The sequence below is a fragment of the Panicum virgatum genome, chromosome 4N (genome assembly GCF_016808335.1).
Source record: "Panicum virgatum strain AP13 chromosome 4N, P.virgatum_v5, whole genome shotgun sequence".
NCBI lineage: Eukaryota > Viridiplantae > Streptophyta > Magnoliopsida > Poales > Poaceae > Panicum > Panicum virgatum.
Genome location: NC_053148.1, coordinates 8,414,688 through 8,434,943, shown reverse-complemented (window position 1 = coordinate 8,434,943; position 20,256 = coordinate 8,414,688). Strand labels below are relative to the sequence as shown.

At 49.5% G+C, this 20,256-nt stretch overlaps 1 protein-coding gene across 1 annotated transcript; it reads right to left on the bottom strand.

Annotated features, from left to right (window-relative positions):
- Positions 1–14,926: 14,926 nt before the first annotated feature.
- LOC120668523 (growth-regulating factor 2-like) lies at positions 14,927–16,560 on the bottom strand. Its single transcript, XM_039948265.1, has 3 exons — positions 16,170–16,560; positions 15,337–16,083; positions 14,927–15,236 (listed from the first exon to the last, which is right to left on the bottom strand). The coding sequence occupies exons 1-3, from the start codon at positions 16,366–16,368 to the stop codon at positions 15,229–15,231; spliced, it is 954 nt and encodes a 317-aa protein (XP_039804199.1). The 5' UTR covers positions 16,369–16,560; the 3' UTR covers positions 14,927–15,228.
- Positions 16,561–20,256: the final 3,696 nt, after the last annotated feature.

Sequence of the window (20,256 nt, the reverse complement as noted above, 5' to 3'; positions counted from 1 at the left end):
TTGTATTGTAATTATTTTAGGACTGAGAGAGTAATCCAGATGGATATTTCCTTTTGAAAGGTTGCAGACGATGGATATGATCTTGAGGGAGCGAGCAGTGACGTGAAAGGAGGCCGGGCAGGAAAGCCCGGCAGCACCTTGAACTTGGCCTGCTTCAGCTGTGGCACGCCGTACCACCTGTTCATCCTCTCGTGGCCCACTGATCCACTGAGCTTTTGCTGTAGAGTGTAGACTCTATTCATCGCCTCGCCTCTTTGTGCCTGTGCTTGTCCCTCCACGGAAACCTAGTCCCTCCCTGAAGAAAACGCGTTGCAGAGTAAGGGTGTGTTTAGTTGGTGAAAATTTTGAATTTTGATACTGTAACACATTTCGTTGTTATTTGACAAATAATATCCAAATATAGACTAATTAGGTTTAAAAAATTTAGCTCGTGCTAATCAGTTACATTGTATAATTCATTATTTTTTTCAACTATATTTAATACTCCATACATATGTCTAAAGATTTGATGTAATAGATACTGTGCAAATTTTTTTGAAAACTAATCGGAGCCTAAAGGTGTGCGGCCTGTTCGGCAAGCTGCGCCCAGGGTTAACCATTTCGTTTTCCGGTCAAATCCCGGTGTTTAGCGGAAACGGAATTCCGTTCCGAAATTTCGGTAAATTTCGGCGAATTTCGTTGAATTTCAATCGAAATTTGTTGAATTTTGAATTTGAAAACGAAATATACCGAAAAGTACCGAAATTTCGGATCCCGGTAACTAGCGGAAACGAAAAATTTTCCGAAATTTCGGCGAAATTTCGCCGAAATTGTTAACCCTAGCTGCGCCCAGCCAGCCCAGCTCGCTGCCCCTCCAGCAGAGTGAGCTCCGTGCAGACGCCACGCACACTGATCACCCGGACGGCTGGGCCAGCCAGAATCAAACCACCCCAGCCAATTCTCACCAGCCGAACAGATTCGTGGCGTCCACTCGGCATCCCTCCGTGGTCATCTAGCACACACAGCAGTCAAACAGTTTGATTAAACGGTGTCGGAGCTTCAGGCTTTGTTTAGTTTTTGATCCAAAATTTTTCACCCATCACATCAAAGAAAATTTTACATACATAAAGTATTAAATGTAGACGAAAAAATAATTTATTATACGGATAGACTGTAAATTGCGAGACGAATTTAATGAACTTACTTAATTTATAATTTATAACAGTAATCATCTGCTAATCATGTATTAATTATCCTATTTAGATACGTCTCGTGATTTCTAGGCAAAATTTCTAATTTGTTTTATAATTAGTCTACATTTACTACTTCTACTTCGCAAAAAATTTCATCAAAAATTTTCACCAACTAAACACACACGGCATGGTGAACTTACTAGAGTACCTGGATCCAGTCATTCACACATGTCCCGCTCGCTGGTCGCTGTGCCTGTGCAGCGACGGCTTGTCCGGTGGCGCAGGCCAGTGCCGCATTTTGCTGCGGGCGGTACAGTCAACACCCAAGCACAGCAGGAGCAGCCACTAGCCGTAGCCAGGGAGGCAGCGCGGCGGGGTCACGCCCAGGCGCGGCCACAGAGCGCGGGAGGCCCAGCCCTGACCGCCCGCCTGCCAGTAGAATAATGCCTCACCTGCGCGAGGCAGGCAACCAGCCGAGCCAGGCCAGCCAGGGAGGCCACCGCTACGTCTCGTCCGCTTGCTTCCCCCCGGCGCGGCGCAGACACGCCACCGAGAGAGCCGCGCCCCGACGACAAGCGCGACCGCGCGCCGTGACTTCGCTCATCCTCCGTCCGATCCTCCCGTGCGACGCGAATGCGACCTCGATCGCCAGCCAGAAACCGGTGACGGCTTTGATTGCAGGCGAGACGAGACTTGGCTGGCTGGCTGCATGCCGCAAGCTGCGTAAACCAACGTGTGAGCTGAAAAGCGAGCGGCTAGGATCAGCGGGGGAACAGGTTTGCAGGCACGGTTAAAACGTGGCTTCTGCAGCAAATCATTGACAAAACGTGTCTTTCCAAAAAAGAGCATCACAGCCCGGTGCCAATTTTTTAAAGAACGCTCAATCTATCATTTATTCTACTGTATTTTAGTTGGAGAACATTACTCCTCTCGTCTTATGAAAAGTGCAACTCTACGTTCGAAAAACTAGCAAGGTGGCCCGCGCAAATAGCGCGGGTGGCTAGAATTTTATATTAGTATATAAATTTTTATTTCAAATAAATTATTATAAATAGTTTTGTCTGTCCGATCCAAATCTACGCACTATATATTGCATGTATGTTCTCATATTTTCTTATGACTTGTATGCCTGGATTTACTATTGTGATAGGCTGTATAGCCTTCTCCTTTATGCTTGTCCAATCTCTTAGTACCGTATATTCTCACCCCTCTTTCTTTTCTATTTTGCTCGCAAGTAGCTTTTTCTACTACCTTTGCAGTCATCAAACATAAATCATTGATTGTGTTTTAACACGTCCATTTTAGCTTGCGATGGATGTGCGTGCATGAAAAATAGACCCAATTATTTTGTGGGTAGAGTCGGGCTCGGTGGGACTAATAAAAATTCTAATCTATTTTTGGCTCAAAATCAACTATATCATACCATCAAATTCGAGCCCAACACAAGAAGAGATCGGGTTCATACCAGACCGCTCAATTCTTCAAAGAGAAAATAAATTAATAATTGTTTCAGGCCATGATACTATTATGCCCTTAATCTTAATAAACTGGTCATTACTGCACATTTCAAATGTTGCCACAACGCAAATATCATGACTATATTTATTCTATTCTATTATGTTTTCAAATTCTTTATTCAAGACAAATATATTTATTTATATGTAGTTGATATAGATTATTGTTTAGTTACTTTATATTCTGAAGACTATAAAAAACAAACTGCTATTTTTCCTTAATTCTATTACTTTCTTTGATCCACCATGGATATAGTTAATTTTATAAATTTTTAGTCCATTTAAGATTCATATACTTTTTAAAAGATCCTTAATTATAAAATTGTTTGCAATAGCATATATACCCTCGGGACCACTCTAGTCTCCTGATAGTTGGTCATCCTTTTCCTTCTAGGAAAATTAATTAATTAATTTATTTCTCTCTCTTCTAGTCTCGTTCAATCCGACTGCCATCACAACTGCCTGGTATGGCCACGCAAAGTTTTGAAGTCGTTTTTACCTTGTATCACGTTCTTCACCTATACATTCCCATTTCTTACACCTAGTCAACGAATCTTTCTTCATACCGTCACTACGACGGCAATCCATGCATAGTGGAACTCATCAACTACTTTCACATTTCAGAACTATTGATCCTGTCCAGCACTTATACATTGCACTCGAGGTAATAATAGTTGTAGGTGTGTTGTCCTTGGACCCTTTTTTTGCAACTCTGGTGATACAATGTTGCAATGTAATCACTGATGAGTTTTATTTTTCACGCCGATCACTTCTCCTAGAAGCATCGTTTAGACACGTGAAGTATTCTTGCAGTCTTGGTTTTATGTTCCAAAGACACTTATGGCTTATGAAATGTGGTGTCTTGGACAATCATCTAGACTTGACAAATGGGTGCTTTCAGTTGCACTATCTTTCCAGCATTGGAGCACCACTGTGCTGGACATCGTGCTAGTATCCTGCCCAACTTGTTTATTTTACTCGTATCTAGCAAGCATGTATGCCACGTGCAGCTCCTCGTTGGTCGAGATCTCACACTGCTCCTCATCCAGTTATTCCACGTCCTTTCCCTGTCGGCTTCTTATATTGTTCTTTTGCTCTCTAATTTTCTTGGCATTGTATTAGGCCCTCATCCAAGATTTATTTTAATTAGAGTTGTGCTCTTGTATTTTACTTGGTATCAAATAATCTGAGCCATTATGGTATGGTCCCAAATATCTCTATTTTTTCACCGGCTAACATGGTAATTTGCATGCTCTATAATCATGACTTTGTATCACACTTAAGTATTAAAATAATTAATACATGTGTTTTTTAAGGAAATTCTAGATGTTGATTTTTCTAATAACTTAGCCTACACATAAATCTATGTTCTCGGTTTCCTTTCTTTCCTTTTAATGCGAACATTCGACTCCATAGCTTATAAAGTCTCTAGTGTCAAATTGTTGCTGAGATTAACACAGTAGATCTTTCTTTTTTCCACAAATCAACATGGACATTTCTAATCCTTGAGAATGAATGCCCTCAACATGAAGGAGAACATTGATATAACCAACTACAAAGAAAAAGGGCTTTGGAATAAGCAGTGCCCGCAAAGATTACTACTTGTAAATTAAAAATGTCACCATGTTAATTTAAATGTGCTACAAATTCTCGTGTGAATGGTGAAAAAAGAGAAAATTTCACACTATTTGGCCCAAATGATAACTCTAGCTATTTGATTGGTTCATAGGGATGCAAGTGGGTACCCATTGGTGTTTTTAGGTTTGTCATTTTAGTTTATTTTTTCTCCCAAAATAATTACGCATTCTAGTTCATTTTATCAAATTTTGGGTCGACCTGATGACCCAAAAAGGATGAGACTTGCATTCCTAGTCAAGGGCGGATCTAGAATTGAAGTAGGGGGGGCTGAGTTTCCCATCTTCTTCCTTCTTCCTCTCTTTTCCTTCTTCTTTCTTCACCTTTTCTTCTTCCTCCTCTTCATTCCTGGCTAGAAATTGTAGGGGGGGCTCCAATAGACTGCATGGGGGGTAGGGGGGCTCCAGCCCCACCTGCCCCCACGCTGGATCCGCCCCTGTTCCTAGTTGAGGTGTAAAGAATAAACCTCTTGCGGCCATGGATAGACTGCAATGCATCTTCCCGAAAGCAATGACAGCACAAAGCAAACTGTGTGTGGACATGTGTTATTATGGGATTGTGTGCTTGCAAGCTTTGAGTACATGTGCTTGCCAAATTAGATCTTGGGCATATGGTACCTAATATCCGTATATGGATGGCATGTATCCAGTGATGGAGCTAGAACTGAAGGGAGGAAGGGAGGACCGGAAGGAGCTCCAGAACAGATCGTCCCCAACTATTTCTCTCCCTTTTCTTTGAAAAAACTGATAATTAGGCTAATCAAATCAGCAAATCAACCAACAGGGAATAAATGCCTAACGGATGATATGGTTCATGCATGCACTGCCCAAATTATTAACCTAATCATCAGCATGGCTAGTGACAGCAATTTTTCAAATTATCAACCTAATCATCAGCATGGCTAGTGACATCAGTTTTTGTTACGGAGTCAAATCGGTGGGGACTGAGAATTCAAGGAATCCAGGCCGATGATGCGGTGTACATGCGTTCGTAGACCCATAGAATAGAGAAGGGAGTGGGAATGCGCTATATGTGTTTTTGCATGCGTATGGTGGCTTCATGGACTCCTACGACAACAATATATATACGACTTTAGGTTCGTGTGTATGCCTGTAGTAGGTGTAAGCAACAATTTCTGATCTGATGCGCTTCACATGGAATGGAATTTTGATGGAGGAAGGGGGGCCACGACCCACAGCCTGGGTCGGCCAATATGTGGCTCCGCGCGGTGCATGTACCATGTATCCGTGATCGGCTCCAATCAGATTTAGCTTTCTTTTCTAATTCTAAGTTTAGATATATGTAGTACTTTTATTCGATATGGATTTCTCCAATTAATCTAGACCGTTAGATCTTCATAAAATCCAACGGTGCAAATTCTTTTTTTTTTTAGATTAACGTGGTAATTTCTAGACCCTCTCGATATGGATTTCTCGGATTCGTCTAGACTGTTAGATCTTCATAAAATCCAACGGTACAAATTCTTCTCTTTTTTAGATTAACGTGAGAATTTCTAGACCCTCTCGGCGAACGTGGTGGCTTCTTTTAATACTGTCGGTGTCCCGACCCGGGGGGCCCGGATGCCAACTAGTAAATGTTGCGTGTTTCCTCGTCCCAGATGATGACGCAAGAGACAACACAGTAACGCACGATTTATCCTGGTTCCGGCCGCGGGGCCGTACGTCCAGCAAAGGGGGTGTGCGAGAGCACTGTATTATCTTGCACCCGGTGTGCCTGTAGTAGGGGGTACAAGCAAGGCGAGAGAGGGAGGAAGGATCCCAGGTCTCTGCTAGAAGAGGGGCTGAAGGTGGAGAATAGGGATGCCGGAGCGTAAGTGATGATGGATCTCATTTTTGAGGCGTCTTGGCGTCCCGTCTAAAGGAAGCCCGCCTCCTCCTTTTATAGTCACAAGGAGGGGCGGCGCACATGAGTGGGGGAGCGTGGAAGTCGTCGTTTCCCCCGAATCGCGGGGGTACAGTGGTCGGATACTGTAGGAAGTACACTGTGGGGCATGGCGACCGGCAAGGCGGTCGTCATGGATATCGTCGTTCATCCCACGGAGATCGCGCCGGTGTCCTGCCAGTCCTTGCGGGCGGCGTGGTCGTTGCTGTTGGAGGTACGGTCTTCCGTATGTGGCGCGGTGGCGTTCGGTGGGCCCCGTAGGTCAAAGTCTTGCGTGCTCCAATCGGGGTTGGGGCACGCAGCGGTCCCGGACCCCTTGGTCGGAGTACTGGTGTGTGCATTAGGAGGTCCGGAAGGCACGTGGAAGTCCCGGACCCCTCGAGGGGGGTCCGGGGCTCTGGCTGTGGTGACGGGCGTCCCTCTTCGAGGGGTCCGTGGCGACACCGGACCTCCCCCTCAGCGGAAGATGGGCCCGGGGCCATACGTATGACGAGGTGGAGTCCCGTCAACCGGAGTTGGAGGAACAGTAACGGGGACTGTGCTGAGCGCGTCTAGTCCTGCGTCGCAGGTTCCACAGTGCCGCCACAACGTCCGGGATGGCGGAGTAGTGACCGGAGGTGATGGATGGGACTCCTGTCACCGCTACTGTGGGAATGGCGGCCTGACGCCGCCTGTCCTGAGCACTGTGGAAGAGTGATGGGGATTCAATGCCTCCGTACGGCGTGCGATTGGGCAGCGGGGCCGTTCGTCCCTTGTGCGGAGGGGTGGCCTCGAGCGAGGCGGAGATGACTTACCCGCTCGAGGGTAGGTTCGCTACCCTCGAGCGAGGCGGAGATGCAGGGCGCAGTCAAGGGGTCTCGACGGGGGCCCTCGAGCGAGGCGGAGATCGTCCCGCGGGTTCGAGGGGGATGTGAATGGGCCGCACGCGGGGCTTCTTTGAGTCCTTTCCTTTCTCTTTAGATAGGAAGGAGGCCGTGGGCCTTTGTGGGCCCAGTTGCCTTAACAGGTATTTGCGTTTTAAAGCGGTCTTAGTACCTCGATTAGGGTGTCCCTAATTGTGGTACCCGACAGTAGCCCCCGAGGCTTTGGTCGAGTCAAAGGATTCGACCAAAGGGTGGTTTCGGCGATTCCCCCCTTGACGTGATCAGACGAAGTCGTGCACCTACTAGGCGCTTCAGAACGCGGGCCCGGCGGATGTGACAACTCGTCGGCCGGAGTAGTGCGCCTGCGGGGAGGATACTTTGAGGCGCGCGCCTCTTTGTTTGTTCAGGGGACAAGACGTGTCCGCGCGCTGAGGGGGGTCACGGTGACGACGGCGCCTGCTGCTCGGCAGCTGGCGCTTTCGTCGCACTGTCCCGCACTCAGGGCCTTGGCCCTGCCTTCCCTGGTTGCCTTGCGGCGCACCGTTCGAGGGCGGTCGGCCTGAGCCGTTGCTGTGCCGCCTAGCGTCCAGGGGCTCAGCTTCGCTTTATTTCATTCAGTCACGTCTCGGCGCGGTGACCGAGGGCATCCTTTGCTTGTGGATTGCCGCGCCGTCACGGGCGATCCAAACCTCCGCCTTTCAACAGGCTTGAAGCTTGGTGCCTGGCGCAGCTATAAATAGGGGTCGTGGGGTTCCCTTTCCTCTCCAACCTCCCAGCTCTTTCTTCCAGCATCGCATAAATTTTGTAATGTTTCCTTTGCCTTTTTGTGACCGGCCCCCAGATGGGGTGGCCTGGCTTTTTTAGGCTTTTGGCGCTAGAAGAATGCTTGCGAGCGGTGGGGGAAGATCGGAGTGGGCATGCGCTCCATCCCTCAGCTTAAGTGGGATCAGCAGAAGAGCATTGGGCCTGTGGGGTCCTGCTCCTGCGATGTCCCCTGGCCTGAAGGGGGATGGAGACGCCTGACCGTGGCGCTGGCGCCAGGTCTGGCGGCTGTTTTTCGCATCGTCCCCCCCGGCGACAAGGTTGCTCTTGGGGAGACGGTGCGGAGGGCGCTGTCCACCAGCTCGACCCCCCGCGTGGTCTTTGGTGGAGGAGACGCTAGAAGAAGGCTTGCGAGGAGAGCCTCCCGCTGGACCCGTGCGGCCTGGGGGCTGCTCCTCGCATCCCTAGCAACCTGGCCGTTGCATCAGCCAGGGGCTCGGTGCCTTTCTTCGTCGCTCGCTCCTCCCCAAGACAGGGAAAATTGCCACGTAGGTGGCAACGTGTTTGTATCTTCCGACGGTCTCGCGCCGGTAACCCTTTGTAATCTTTATTTGCATTGAGCAATAAAGTCCCCCTTTCTTTTTTACGAGGAGTATGATCGAGGATATAGGGGCATACAGAGGGTTACAGGCCTCGAATATGTGTGAAGTCTCCTTCGCGGGGGCTTTGTTGAGTTTGAAGACATGTCTGGTATTAAGAATGCTTTAAATGTAAGTTTCCCTCAGTATGGTGATGTAGCCTGTTGTTTCTGCATTTTGCCACTGGGCTTATGATGTAGCCTGTTGTTTGTATTTTGTCTTGCACTACCTTTTGCAAGCACATAGATTCATGCCTTTTTTTTCCTTGCCCTATCCTGGACATAGATCTAGTTCCATTCTTTGTGCAATGCATCATACAACTGCAGTGCTTCTTGTGCCTGCACTGAGCTACCAACCAAGCTTGAACTCATTTCCGTTTTGCTCCAATTTAGTGCAAAATTATCCTCCTTGGACAATGACATATGTTGGCATGAGCCTTGGTCCTGGGGACACCAACTAACATATACCTTTTCGGACACAGTAATGGAATGGACTTGTGGACATGTAATAACAGGCATGTGACCTACTTCAAAGGACTGTCCTTTCTTCCGACTCGGCTTCAATCCTTCCTTTTCCTTCCCTCCTTAGGTGCTTCGGGCGGGATTGTTACTACTTGGGATAGCTCCGATTTCTCCCTCTCCTCTTCCGTGCAGGGCGCGTTCTCTCTAACCACTGTCTTCTCCTCTACTACCTCGGACCTCTCCTTTACTATCACGAATGTCTTCAGTCCTTGTGACGGCCACCGCAAAGTTGAGTTCTTAAGCGAGCTCAGCGATGTAGCTGCTTCCATTTCCGGGCCTTGGGCGACTGTTGGTGATTTCAACTTTCTCCGTGAGCCGGGTGATAATTCTAATGCCAGCTTCGACCAACATAATGCCTGTCTTTTCAACTCGTGGATTGACGATGCTGGCCTCATTGAGATCCCCCTTCTCGATCGCTTGTACACCTGGACGAACAACCAACCCCCCCCCCAACCCTTGCTCACCTCGATAGGGCCTTGGTCAACCCCAGGTGGAACGCGTCTCTCCCGGACTCGGAGTTGCGGTCGTTTTCTCATTCAACCTCTGACCACGTCCCGATCCTTCTGTCGGCTTCCTCCTCTACCCCTAGGCCATCCGTTTTTCGCCTTAACAATCATTGGCTTCAGCTTTCCTCCTTCAAAACTCTAGTGGATTCTAACTGGGCCAGTGTCACTCCCTCCCATCGCTCCTCTAGTACCGCTCGCCTGTCCCTCTGCCTCAAAAGGGTGCGCTCGGCTGCTCGGCTCTGGGCCAAGCGCACTAGACCTCTCGACGTCTCCACTGGCAATTCTGAGCTTGTCATCACCCTTCTTGACTTACTTGAGGAGTGTCGCTTGCTTAGTTCGTCTGAGTCTCTCCTCCGAGGGCTCGTTAGAACCTCCCTTGCAAATCTTACTTCTCAGCGTGCCGCCTATTGGAGACAACGCGGCAAGTCCTGGCATTGCATTTTGGGTGACGAAAACACTGCCTACCACCACCAATGTGCTACCATTAGGTTCCAGCGCAATAATATTCATCAGCTCACTCACAACGGTGTGCCCGTCTTTAGCCACATTGGTAAGGAGAAGATCCTCTTTGACTTCTACAAAAATCTCCTTGGGGCCAGTGGGAGCTCGACGCTCTCCTTTGAATTGAATTCTCTCTTTTCCGGTTCCACCCTCGACACCCACCAAGCTAACACCCTTATTCGCCCCTTTGATCTTGATGAGATTAGGCTAGCTGTCCTTGGCATGAACAGTAATGCTAGTCCTAGCCCGGATGGGTTCGGCCTGGCTTTCTTTAAAAAGTTTTGGGATCCTTCCAAACTCCATCTTCTTTCCTACCTGTCTGATTTCCACAGCCGCCAGGCCGATCTCACCTCCATCAACAAATCCTACCTCGTTCTCATTCCAAAAAAGACTGGTGCCTGCTCACCTTCGGACTTCCGTCCGACTTCTCTCCAGAACACTTCCACCAAGGTGGCCTCGAAATCTCACTGCTTATCCCCTACCTGGTTCACGCTGATCAGACTGGGTTCCTCAAAGGTCGCAGCATCTTCGAGAACTTTGTTTATGCAGCCGACATAATCCAAACTTGTCACAAGAGGAAAACCCCTACTATTGTTCTAAAACTTGACTTCCGTAAAGCTTTTGACACTGTTAGCTGGGCAGCGTTGGATGTTGTTCTTGCTGCCAAGGGTTTTCCCATCCTCTGGCATCATTGGATCCAGGACCTTGCTGTTACTAGCCAGTCTGCTGTGCTTCTTAATGGCAAGCTGGGCGCGTGGATCCAATGCCGTCGTGGCTTGCGCCAAGGTGATCCCCTATCTCCCTACCTTTTCCTCCTTGCTGCTGATACGTTGCAGCAACTCATTCTTCAGGCTTCACGCCGGGGAGAGCTGTGACACCCTCTCTCCTCTGACCTCCCTTGCCCCACTTTGCAATACGCTGACGACACTCTGATCATCCTCCACGGTGAACTCGCGTAGCTCCTTCGCCTCAAAGAAATTCTCTCCGCTTTCTCTGAGTTCTCGGGCTTGCACATCAACTTTGAGAAAAGCACCTTCATTCCTATGAATATTGACCCCTCGGTGGCGGCTGCCATGGCAACTTCTCTCGGTTGCCCTATCTCCTCCTTCCCCCAACCTTATCTGGGTCTTCCCCTCACCACCACCAAAGTCAAGCTCGCTGATCTCCAGCCTCTGCTGGATCGGTTTGATAAGTACTTTGCAGGTTGGCGAGGTTCCCTTCTCAATCAAAGCGGTCGCGAGGTTCTTGTTCGCTCGGTTCTCTCGAGCTTCCCCATTTACGCCATGTGCTCCCTCTTGCTACCCAAAGGCGTCATTGAGATAATTGACGCCAAACGCCGTGCCTTCCTTTGGACTGGCAAAACCTCTTGTTCCGGTTCCGACTGCAAGGCACCCTGGGAGCTGGTGTGCATTCCTAAAGAGAAAGGTGGTCTAGGGATCACTGATTGGCACACCCACAACAAGTGCCTGCTCCAGAAATTTCTGACTAAACTTCTTGCCCCTTCAGACGCGTCTTGGCATTCCTGGTTCTCCTCAAAGTACAGCTGGCGAAACAACTCTGATCTCGGCGATGTACGCTGCACGGACTCTCCTGTCTGGCGTGCCATCGCTGATGGTCTCCCATCCTTTTTATCTGCTACCTCCGTTGTAGTTGGGGCTGGCACCTCCACTTTCTTTTGGCTCGACCTCTGGTTGGGGCACACCCCCCTTGCTTCTTCTTTTCCAGCTCTCTTCTCACACTGCTTGCGTCCGAATTCCTCTGTGGCCTCGGTCTTCTCCACCGGTCCTGCGGCCCCTGCTCTCTCCCTCCGGCCTCGCCTGACCGCTGCAGCTCAGCATGAGCTAGCTGCTCTTTGTGAGCTCCTTGCTACGGTTGTCATCAACCCTCACTCCACAGACAAGCGCACCATCAGGGGCTTCGCCAACTCTGCTCCCACTACTTCTACTCTCTATTGCCTAGCTTCCTCTCACCTCCCAGATGATGTCTTCTCTGTCAACATCTAGAACAATGCAGCTCCTCCCCGCTGCAAATCCTTCCTTTGGCTGGTCCATCACAGCAAAATCAACACAAATGCTCGCCTTAACTCTCGTGGCGCAGATAATGATGGTTCCTGCCCCTTTTGTGGTCTTCTTGAGGATGTTCCCCACCTCTTCCTGGGCTGTCCTCGCGCTCAATGTTTCTGGAGTTTCTTTGGTATTGCCTCCTCCACTTTTTCGCAGGTTGAACAGCTGTGGAATGCTGATTTCCCGGGCTTAGATTTCACCTCGGCAAGGATGCGCTCAACTATCATTACTGGCCTCCTGTGGAGTGTTTGGAAGTGCCGGAACGCAAAGGTGTTTGATCACGTTGATGAGCCTAATGCTGTGACTCTGCGACGTTGCTCGTCGGATCTGCTTCTGTGGACAAGTAGAACTACTTCGCCTGTTGATAGCCTTTGTCTAGACCTCTGGAGTTCCTTTATCCAATGTAATCTGTAGACTCTGTGGAACTGTGTTGGTTGTTCCCTTTGGCCCTGCACGGCTACCCCTTTTTTCCTCTACCTCTTTTTTTTTCTGTAATGGTTGGTTCACCTCTGTAAATGCTGCCTATTCTTTAATTCGATGTGTTCAGGCTGGCTCCAAGGAGTCCGCCGTAGTTCGCGTAAAAAAAAAATAATAACAGGCAAGATCCAAAATTGCAACATTGTTCTGCTTGCCATCATTTCTGCATCAATTAAGCATTATTGTTTATCCATGTGAGGAATTTAGAGGAGGTTAAGCAATAAATCTGGCACTGTTCATTTTTATGTGTTTATACCCAATCTATTGCAGTGACTATATTATACTTGCCTTTGCAGTGACTATTGCAGTTACCATGCATTTTACAGTGACAATAAGCTGAACCATTGCAGACTCTTAAACTGGTTTAACTAACATGGTGCTCAAATGACATTTTACAGGACCGTCCTTCGACCAAGGTCCACTTGTTGTCATTCCATGTGTGTATCCCCCCGTGCTGTGTGTGTGCGTACGAATGATTTCTCTGTGGCAAACCTCCTTGTCCGGCATGGGGACCTAAGCTGTTGCTAAATTTCAGGGCAAATCGTATGCCCGAACCTTCGCCATAAGTGTCTGTCTGTGCTTGCACCCAGTGTCTTATTTCGTTCGCATCTTGTGTCTGTAAATTAAAACTTGTAAACTCCTGGGAACAACCCTTGTTGGTGGATCTCTGTCGTAATTTGAATCAGCCGTAGGTGCATGTATCCTAGGCTCCCCTTTTTCTGTTTTTCTGGCTGTCAAACTTCTGGAATTTTCGTTTGATTCAATCGAAATGATGGGTTGGACGTTTGTACGTTTGTACATATTGGCTGGGGAAAAATTCACACGGTATGTTTGTATGTTTGCTCTTGTCATTCAAGCTTGGTTGAGTTGGGTTGAAACTGTGTGGGTTCGGAGGTGGGTTGAAACTGTGGGTTTGGAGGTGGGTTGGTCCAATTTGGTTGAGATAGTGTATGCAGTTTGGTTTAATTTAATTTTGGAAGATAGTGGGGTGGGGTGGTCTGAGGTGCTATAATATATATTATGAAATGGTTCGGTGCAGTAATAGTTTGGGGGTGCCGAACCACTGGCAGGTTGACTATTGGGAGCCACGTTACGACAGCGGTGCTGCCGAAGGTTACCACTGTCGAAGGTTAGGTGAACACCGCATCTGGGATGAGATTATATACTATGTGTATAACTTTAGTTAAAATAAATAAATAAATGGATGAAGTGTCACCTATGAAATTACCATATATTTGTAACCACCTTCGGTAAAGTAAGTTTTTTTTAAACGGTTGCCGGCAGCCAATTTTGTACGATCAGGTGTGAGCTGTGAGATCAGTAGGCACGGCCGTGTTTTGCAGCGCCCTGGCAGAGATCATCATGTGAATCAGTGAATGAATGAAATTTTAAGCATAGTACCGGGAGTCACAGCCTGGCGCCCACAACAACTGACACAGTACTAGCCAGGAGGATTTGCTATCCAATCAGAAGAAGAGAGAAAGAAGCCCTAACGACGAAGCAAGCAGCTACTCCTCCATTTCAAATTATAAATCATTCCAAAAATTTTGGAAGGTCAAAGTTTTTCAAGTTTTATCAAATTTATATAACAAAATAATAACATTTATGATATCAATTAGGTATCATTAGATTCTTTGTTAGTTATATTTTCATAGTATACATATTTGATGTCATAAATTTTTGTGTTTTTTCTCAAATTTTGATCAAACTTTGAGATGTTTTGATCCTCCAAAATTTTTGAAATGATTTATAATTTGGAATGGAGGGAGTAGCTGGCACACTGCTCAAAAATTTTTCTGCAACTGACTCTGTGGTCCCCTTTGTTTCCTTCCATGCAGCCAGTATTTTTATTTTCTCTATTCTTCTTGCGCCAGCGATTCCACTCCCTCCATCGGGGACGCCCTCACAGGAGCCTCGAGGAAGAACCCACGGATGTGACAAACGATCAAAGGCAGAGGCACAGAGTCCGCAGAGGAATCAAAGGCGTGGGTCATGCAAAAGCTCTGACAGGCTTGCATTTGCATCACAGGTCCTCCTTGGATTTGGTTACGCTACTCGCGCTACAAAAGAATTTTGTATGCATTAAGTACTAATTTTTTCACGGCTGAGTGTAATTTTGCGCGACGAATCTAATAACGGTAATTAATTAATGATTGGCTACAGTGATACTACAGTAACTATCATCTAACCGTGTGGTCAAATATTTCATTAGATTCGTCTCGCGAAGTTGCACAGATATTGTAAAATTAGTTTTGTAAACTACCTTTATTTCTTTATTTAGTACCCCTAATTATTGATCAAAGTTTGTGCTACTGGCCAAACCAAACGGGGCCACAGTCCGGAGAAAAAAAAAAGCACAAGAAACGCAGCGATAGAAGCAACCTCTCACGGCACTTGAGCTCTTGGCCTCTTGAAACGAAAATGTTACACAGACAACAACAAACTAACATCTGATACTACAGACAACAGACAAGTGAAAGAACAAGGATGATCAAAACATAGGGCTAGCTAGACTCCTGGTACAACTTGACTTGGTTCAGGCTTCAGATTCAGACCGAGCTGCGCTGCATGCCCTTCTCCATGCTGCTGAGCACGGGAACACGCAGAGGCGGCGGCATGCACCGGACACTCCTCGCTGTTTTTGGTGCAGGCTTTGAAGCTATGGAATGCATCGTCACTCCCCTGCGTGATAGGATCAAGCGCGACAATGGCCAAAGCCAATCAGCAAACGGTTGCACGCCAGGTGGGATTAAAAGGCGAATCTTTTTGCTCGGGGACTCACCGTTGTGGTATCGAGCGGCGGCGGCGGCGAGGTCGGAGGGGGAAGCCGCGGGGATGGAGATGGAGAGCTGCGTCGCGTCCTCCGCCCCCACCGTCCACGGCCTCGCGTCGCCGCCCTCCCGCGGCCACTCGTCGAAGAAGAGCCGCAGCGGCTTCTCAGCGCCAGCGGCGGCGTCCTGGCCGCCGGCTGCGGCGGCAGGCGGCTTGTCGAGGCTCAGGTCGGCCCCGAGCGCGAGGTAGTGCCGCCGCCTGAGCTCCGCGTCCTGAAGCTCCTTGGCCTGCGCGTGGCCGTAGCCGCCCGGGAAGGGCGGCGGCGGCGCGTAGTGAGCGTGGGCGTACCTGTGGTAGGACGGCGGCGGCGACGCCGCGTGGAGGCTGGCGTCGAGGTGGAGCTGGAGAGGGGCCCCGGCGGCGGCCTGGTGCGCGGGGGCGCGAGCGGAGGAGGCGCCGTGATGGGGTTGCTGCTGGTGGTGGCCGAAGCCGGGCGCGGCGTCGGGCGCGCGGGGCGGCGAGATGGAGAGCGCGGACGGGCGGTAGCCGGCGGTGGCGGAGGATGCCACCGCTTCCACAGGCTTTCTTGAACGGCTCTTGCCGCGGTGGATGTGCTTCTCGCAGTACTTGGAGTCGCCGTGGGCCTCCCTGGAGCAGCGCCACTTCTTGCCGTCCGTCCGCCGGCACCGCCCGGGCTCCGGGTCCTCCGCCTTGCGCCCGAACGGCGCGCCCGCGCCGTAGCAGCCCCAGTACCCCACTGCATACGCCGCGCGCCAAGCGCACCATCAGCGCGAGCGAGAAGAGAAGAGAAGGTCGGAAGAGGAGGGGCGCGAGCACACGTACGGGACGGCGAGGTCTGGGGCGGGAAGGCGAGGGACGGGGCCGTGTCGACGCCGGTGGCGAGGCGGAGCGGCAGGACGAGGTCGTGCGGCACGGGCGCGCCGGACGCCATGTACTTGTAGATGAGCGCCTGGTGCTCCAGCTCCTGCCACTGCGACGCCGTGAACAGGCGCCTCCCGCCGCCGTGCCCGCTCAGCATCATCTCCACCGCAGCACCGGGCGTGGCTCGCTACGCAGCCCAACGGAGGATAGAGGAGGACGGCGGCCGGCGTGGAGAGCTCACCCAGCGGCGATGGAGACGACGAAGCGGAGGGGTCCGAGTTTAAAAACACTAGCTTCCAGGTTCGTTCGTGGCGGTGTCAGTCGGGGCTCGGGAACGGGAAGCCGTGCCCGTATCATCATCCGCCATCATGCGTATGGCGGGTGTCAGTCAGCGCAGGGTGGCAGAGGGGGGGGGGGCAGGCGTACGATCTGCCGGCCGCCTGCTGAGGACTGGGGTGGTGGCGCAGAGGATGGGTCACTTCGGTCAGTGTTCGCGTCAGGCGCGGAGCAGAGTGCGCGCTGCAGGGCCTGCGTGCGCTGCGCAGGCGGCAGGGGCGGCAGCGGCGCAGCTGCCTGCCAGGCTCAGGCTCAGCAGCCGCTGCCGCGCGCTGCAGCGGCATCAGCAGCAGCGGGGGCAGGGGCGCAGCAGGCAGCAGGGCTCAGGGCTGGCACCTGCCGCTGCGCGCGTGGGTGAGTGAGAGAGCGCGGAGGGAGATGCTGATGCTCGGCGCGCTGCGCTGCGCTGCTGCGCACCCGGGGACGGTACTCCACTACTCTACTCTAGTCGCTCTCCTTTAGGCCCCGTTTTTTTCCCTAGAGTACCCGTCACATCAAATTTTTCGACACATGCATGAAGTATTAAATGTAGTTGAAAAAAATAACTAATTACACAGTCTAACTGATTAGCACGAGATGAATCTTTTAAGTCTAATTAATTTATGATTGGATATTATTTGTCAAGTAACAACAAAACATGCTACAATAACTTTTCACCCTACTTTTTGCAAACTAAACACGGCCTTAGATGCACTCCGTAAATTTTTTGAAAGAAATCACAAAATTAATTGTAGATTCCGTCCGTAAATCGCTAATGACAGATTAATTAAGCTTATTAGATTCGTCTCATAATTTACAAGCAAACTATGCAATTAGTTTTTTATTTCGTCTAGATTTAATACTTCATGCATGCAGAATTTTCATTCGATAATTTTTGGAATTTTGAATTTTGTATCTAAACAAGGAGTCAGTGTTTGATGAACCGGGAAGGACCGGCCGGAGGAGAGCAGAGCGGTCTCCAAGGGCGCAAGAACAGTGGCCTTGGGCTGGTCAGTCAGTGGTCACTTGGTCGGTCAGCGTGACGGGGGTGGTGCTGGTGGACGGGCTGGCAACTGGCATCAGTTTGATGGCAAACGGTCGAGGAGAGCTGAGCCTGAGAAATCTAGCAGCAGAGGGCTGGCCGGCTGGGCGCGGCACGCCGTGTTCACCAACAGTCTCCTGCCGCCGAGACTGCACAGGCGCGGCTTGCCTGTGCCAGCGCCGCTTTGACCCTTTTCCTTTTTGAGTACTCTTCCCTTTCCCTAGGCCACGGCCCTCAAGAGGGTTCTGTGTTTCCTCATTATGGGGCTAATGCAGGCATAATCTGCTCTCAATGACGAAGATGTATTCACCATCTATGTGTTACTATGGAGCAGACAGTTTCCTGCACAGAACATTACATGAACCAATTTCTCCGTACACGTGTCATTCTGAATCTGTCTCTTTCAAAGCTGTAACTCAAACTTACTGAAGAATGAGACAATATTAATCTGCAACGGCGCTAGGCCTAGCCACACATGATGTTCTATGATTAAACCAGTACTTATTCTTGATGAAGGATATGAAGCTTCGTCTTGGGTGAAATTTTCCCTTCAAGGCAGCTTCTAGCGATATAGGCCCCTAGACGTTCAACGTTCTGGGGCAATCTGTTACCATTTCTGTTAGCTGTATCTATGGTTAAGATCTCTAGAGCACTGGCATTTTCCACTGCGTGGACTAGGAGCTCAGCTTGGCCTTGGATCCCGTTGAAACCAGTGATGCAAATACTCCTCAGGTGCTTGTATGGGCACTTCGGGAGGTTCCTAAGACGCCTTATGTCTGCATTCACGCCGCCAGAAATATTAAACTGCAAAGATTCCAATAAAAGATCCCTGATACTTGTACTTCGTGCATAAAAAAACTGTTAAATATGTAAAAGATCCCTGATAGGCTGATAATAAACATAGAAGCTAGGTGGATACCAGATTACCATAACAACTATTTCATGCAAGCAACAATGGTAGTGGCGATGGATATGCAGATAATCATAGCAGAGAGGCAGACACCTTGACGCCTCTGTTCTCTAGTACAGGAAGTCAAACCAAGAAGAGTACTTACATGGATCTCCAGCTCTTCGATGAGCGGAGCAGCTCTAAGACAAGAGGCCAAAGAGAGAATACTGTCCAAATCTTCAGGGGAGTGGAGCAACAGCAACTTTAAATGCTTCAGCTCAGAGAAATTAGATGAATTTTCCGGCAACGCATGTGACTGAAAAAAAGGACCGGCGCGGGAGGGTGCCTGGCGAGCCGCCACCGCAGGGCGCAGCAAGCAGCAAGCACAGGGGGCGGGGGCTCCTGCCGCCATGGGCCGGCGAGGGCAAGACTGGCGACGAACTTGTGCTTTGTTGGTGATTTTTTTCGTTTGTGAATCTTTGTGTGATGTGAATTAATCAATTTTGGATCTGTGAGATAAGATGTGTTTTCTTGTGTGATGTGAATCAATCAATTTTGTTGTGTTTTCTTGTATGTACTGATATGTGATGAATTAGATCTTCATTTTGAGATTACAATTTCGGATAATTTTTTAGATTAGGAGAACTGGCTCCCGAACACGAATGCCGGAGCTAGCGAGCTTTTTTTTTGTTAGTGAAAAATGGCTTTGTTCCCGGTTCAATAGCCATCGGGATAAAAAGATTTTTACATTTGTCCCGGCTGGATAGTCCCGGTTGAAGAACCGGGACTAAAAGCTATTGGGAACCGGGACTAAATGAGCATTCTGTAGTAGTGCGGTGATGTATCATCTGATGTAATAAAAGTATTATCAGCCTCCTAGGACTGATATTGTATCACTTTTAACTCTTCTCTCATGAGGGGACGTTTCAGGTGGTATCAGAGCCGTAGGTTGGCCGTAGGACGCGACCCTTAGGATCGAGACCATTTTTCAGGCCTTTTCACATGAGGACTTTTCCTTGCTTAATCCTTCTTTCACACAAGTACTCACCGCTGGCTCTTGCCCTGTTCCAGATGGCTGACAATGGATGTAGTGGCGGAATTTGCCACGCAGAGCCCGGCCTTCCTAAGTTGCTGCTGCTCATCCTGGAACGCTTCAGAGTTGTGGACCCACCAGAGTACGTCTATCAGGAGTATGACTCCAGGGGCACTCTTCGGTGCGACATGATGATCTTCGTAGGAAAAAGCACCCGCTACCCTGACGTGGACCCCTGGTTCATCTCCACCACTGGCTTTCGCTTCCCTGACACCTACCGAAAGGCCGCCCGAAAAGCCCTACGACGTCTACGTGTGGTCTACAAGCATCATCTCCAGCGGACTTCTATGGGATTTTATCGCCTACAGAAGGAAGAGGGCACTCATGGATTGCCCGGATGAGAGGAATTGGGAGAGAGAAAGAAGACCTAGAAGATATGGTCTCCCACCTATCCATCTACCTCACCGGCCTGGATGAGCTCTACCGCGAACAGGCGGCACAACTGAAGCACCAAATCCACAGGGCAGAAAAGGCAACCCAAGAACTGGAAGAACAACGGACAAGAGCCGCACGTGCCGAGTATTCCCTAGCCGCTCTCCAAGCCCAATGGCAAGAGTACGAGGCTCGCAGAGGAATAGGTGGCTGGATAGAAGAAGAACCCGAAGAAACCCATTGGGATAGGGGTACTCAGACCGAAGATGATGTGATGGAACTGTGTCTTCCACCAAAGAAACGCCCTATCCAGACCAAAGAAGAGTCCCCATGATAG

Excerpts from the sequence above, each read along its gene's own strand:
- LOC120668523 (XM_039948265.1), bottom strand. The coding sequence starts at position 16,368 with ATGATGCTGAGCGGGCACGGCGGCGGGAGGCGCCTGTTCACGGCGTCG. Across the intron at positions 16,084-16,169 it reads GCCCCAGACCTCGCCGTCCC|TGGGGTACTGGGGCTGCTAC; the intron begins GTACGTGTGCTC and ends CGGCGTATGCAG.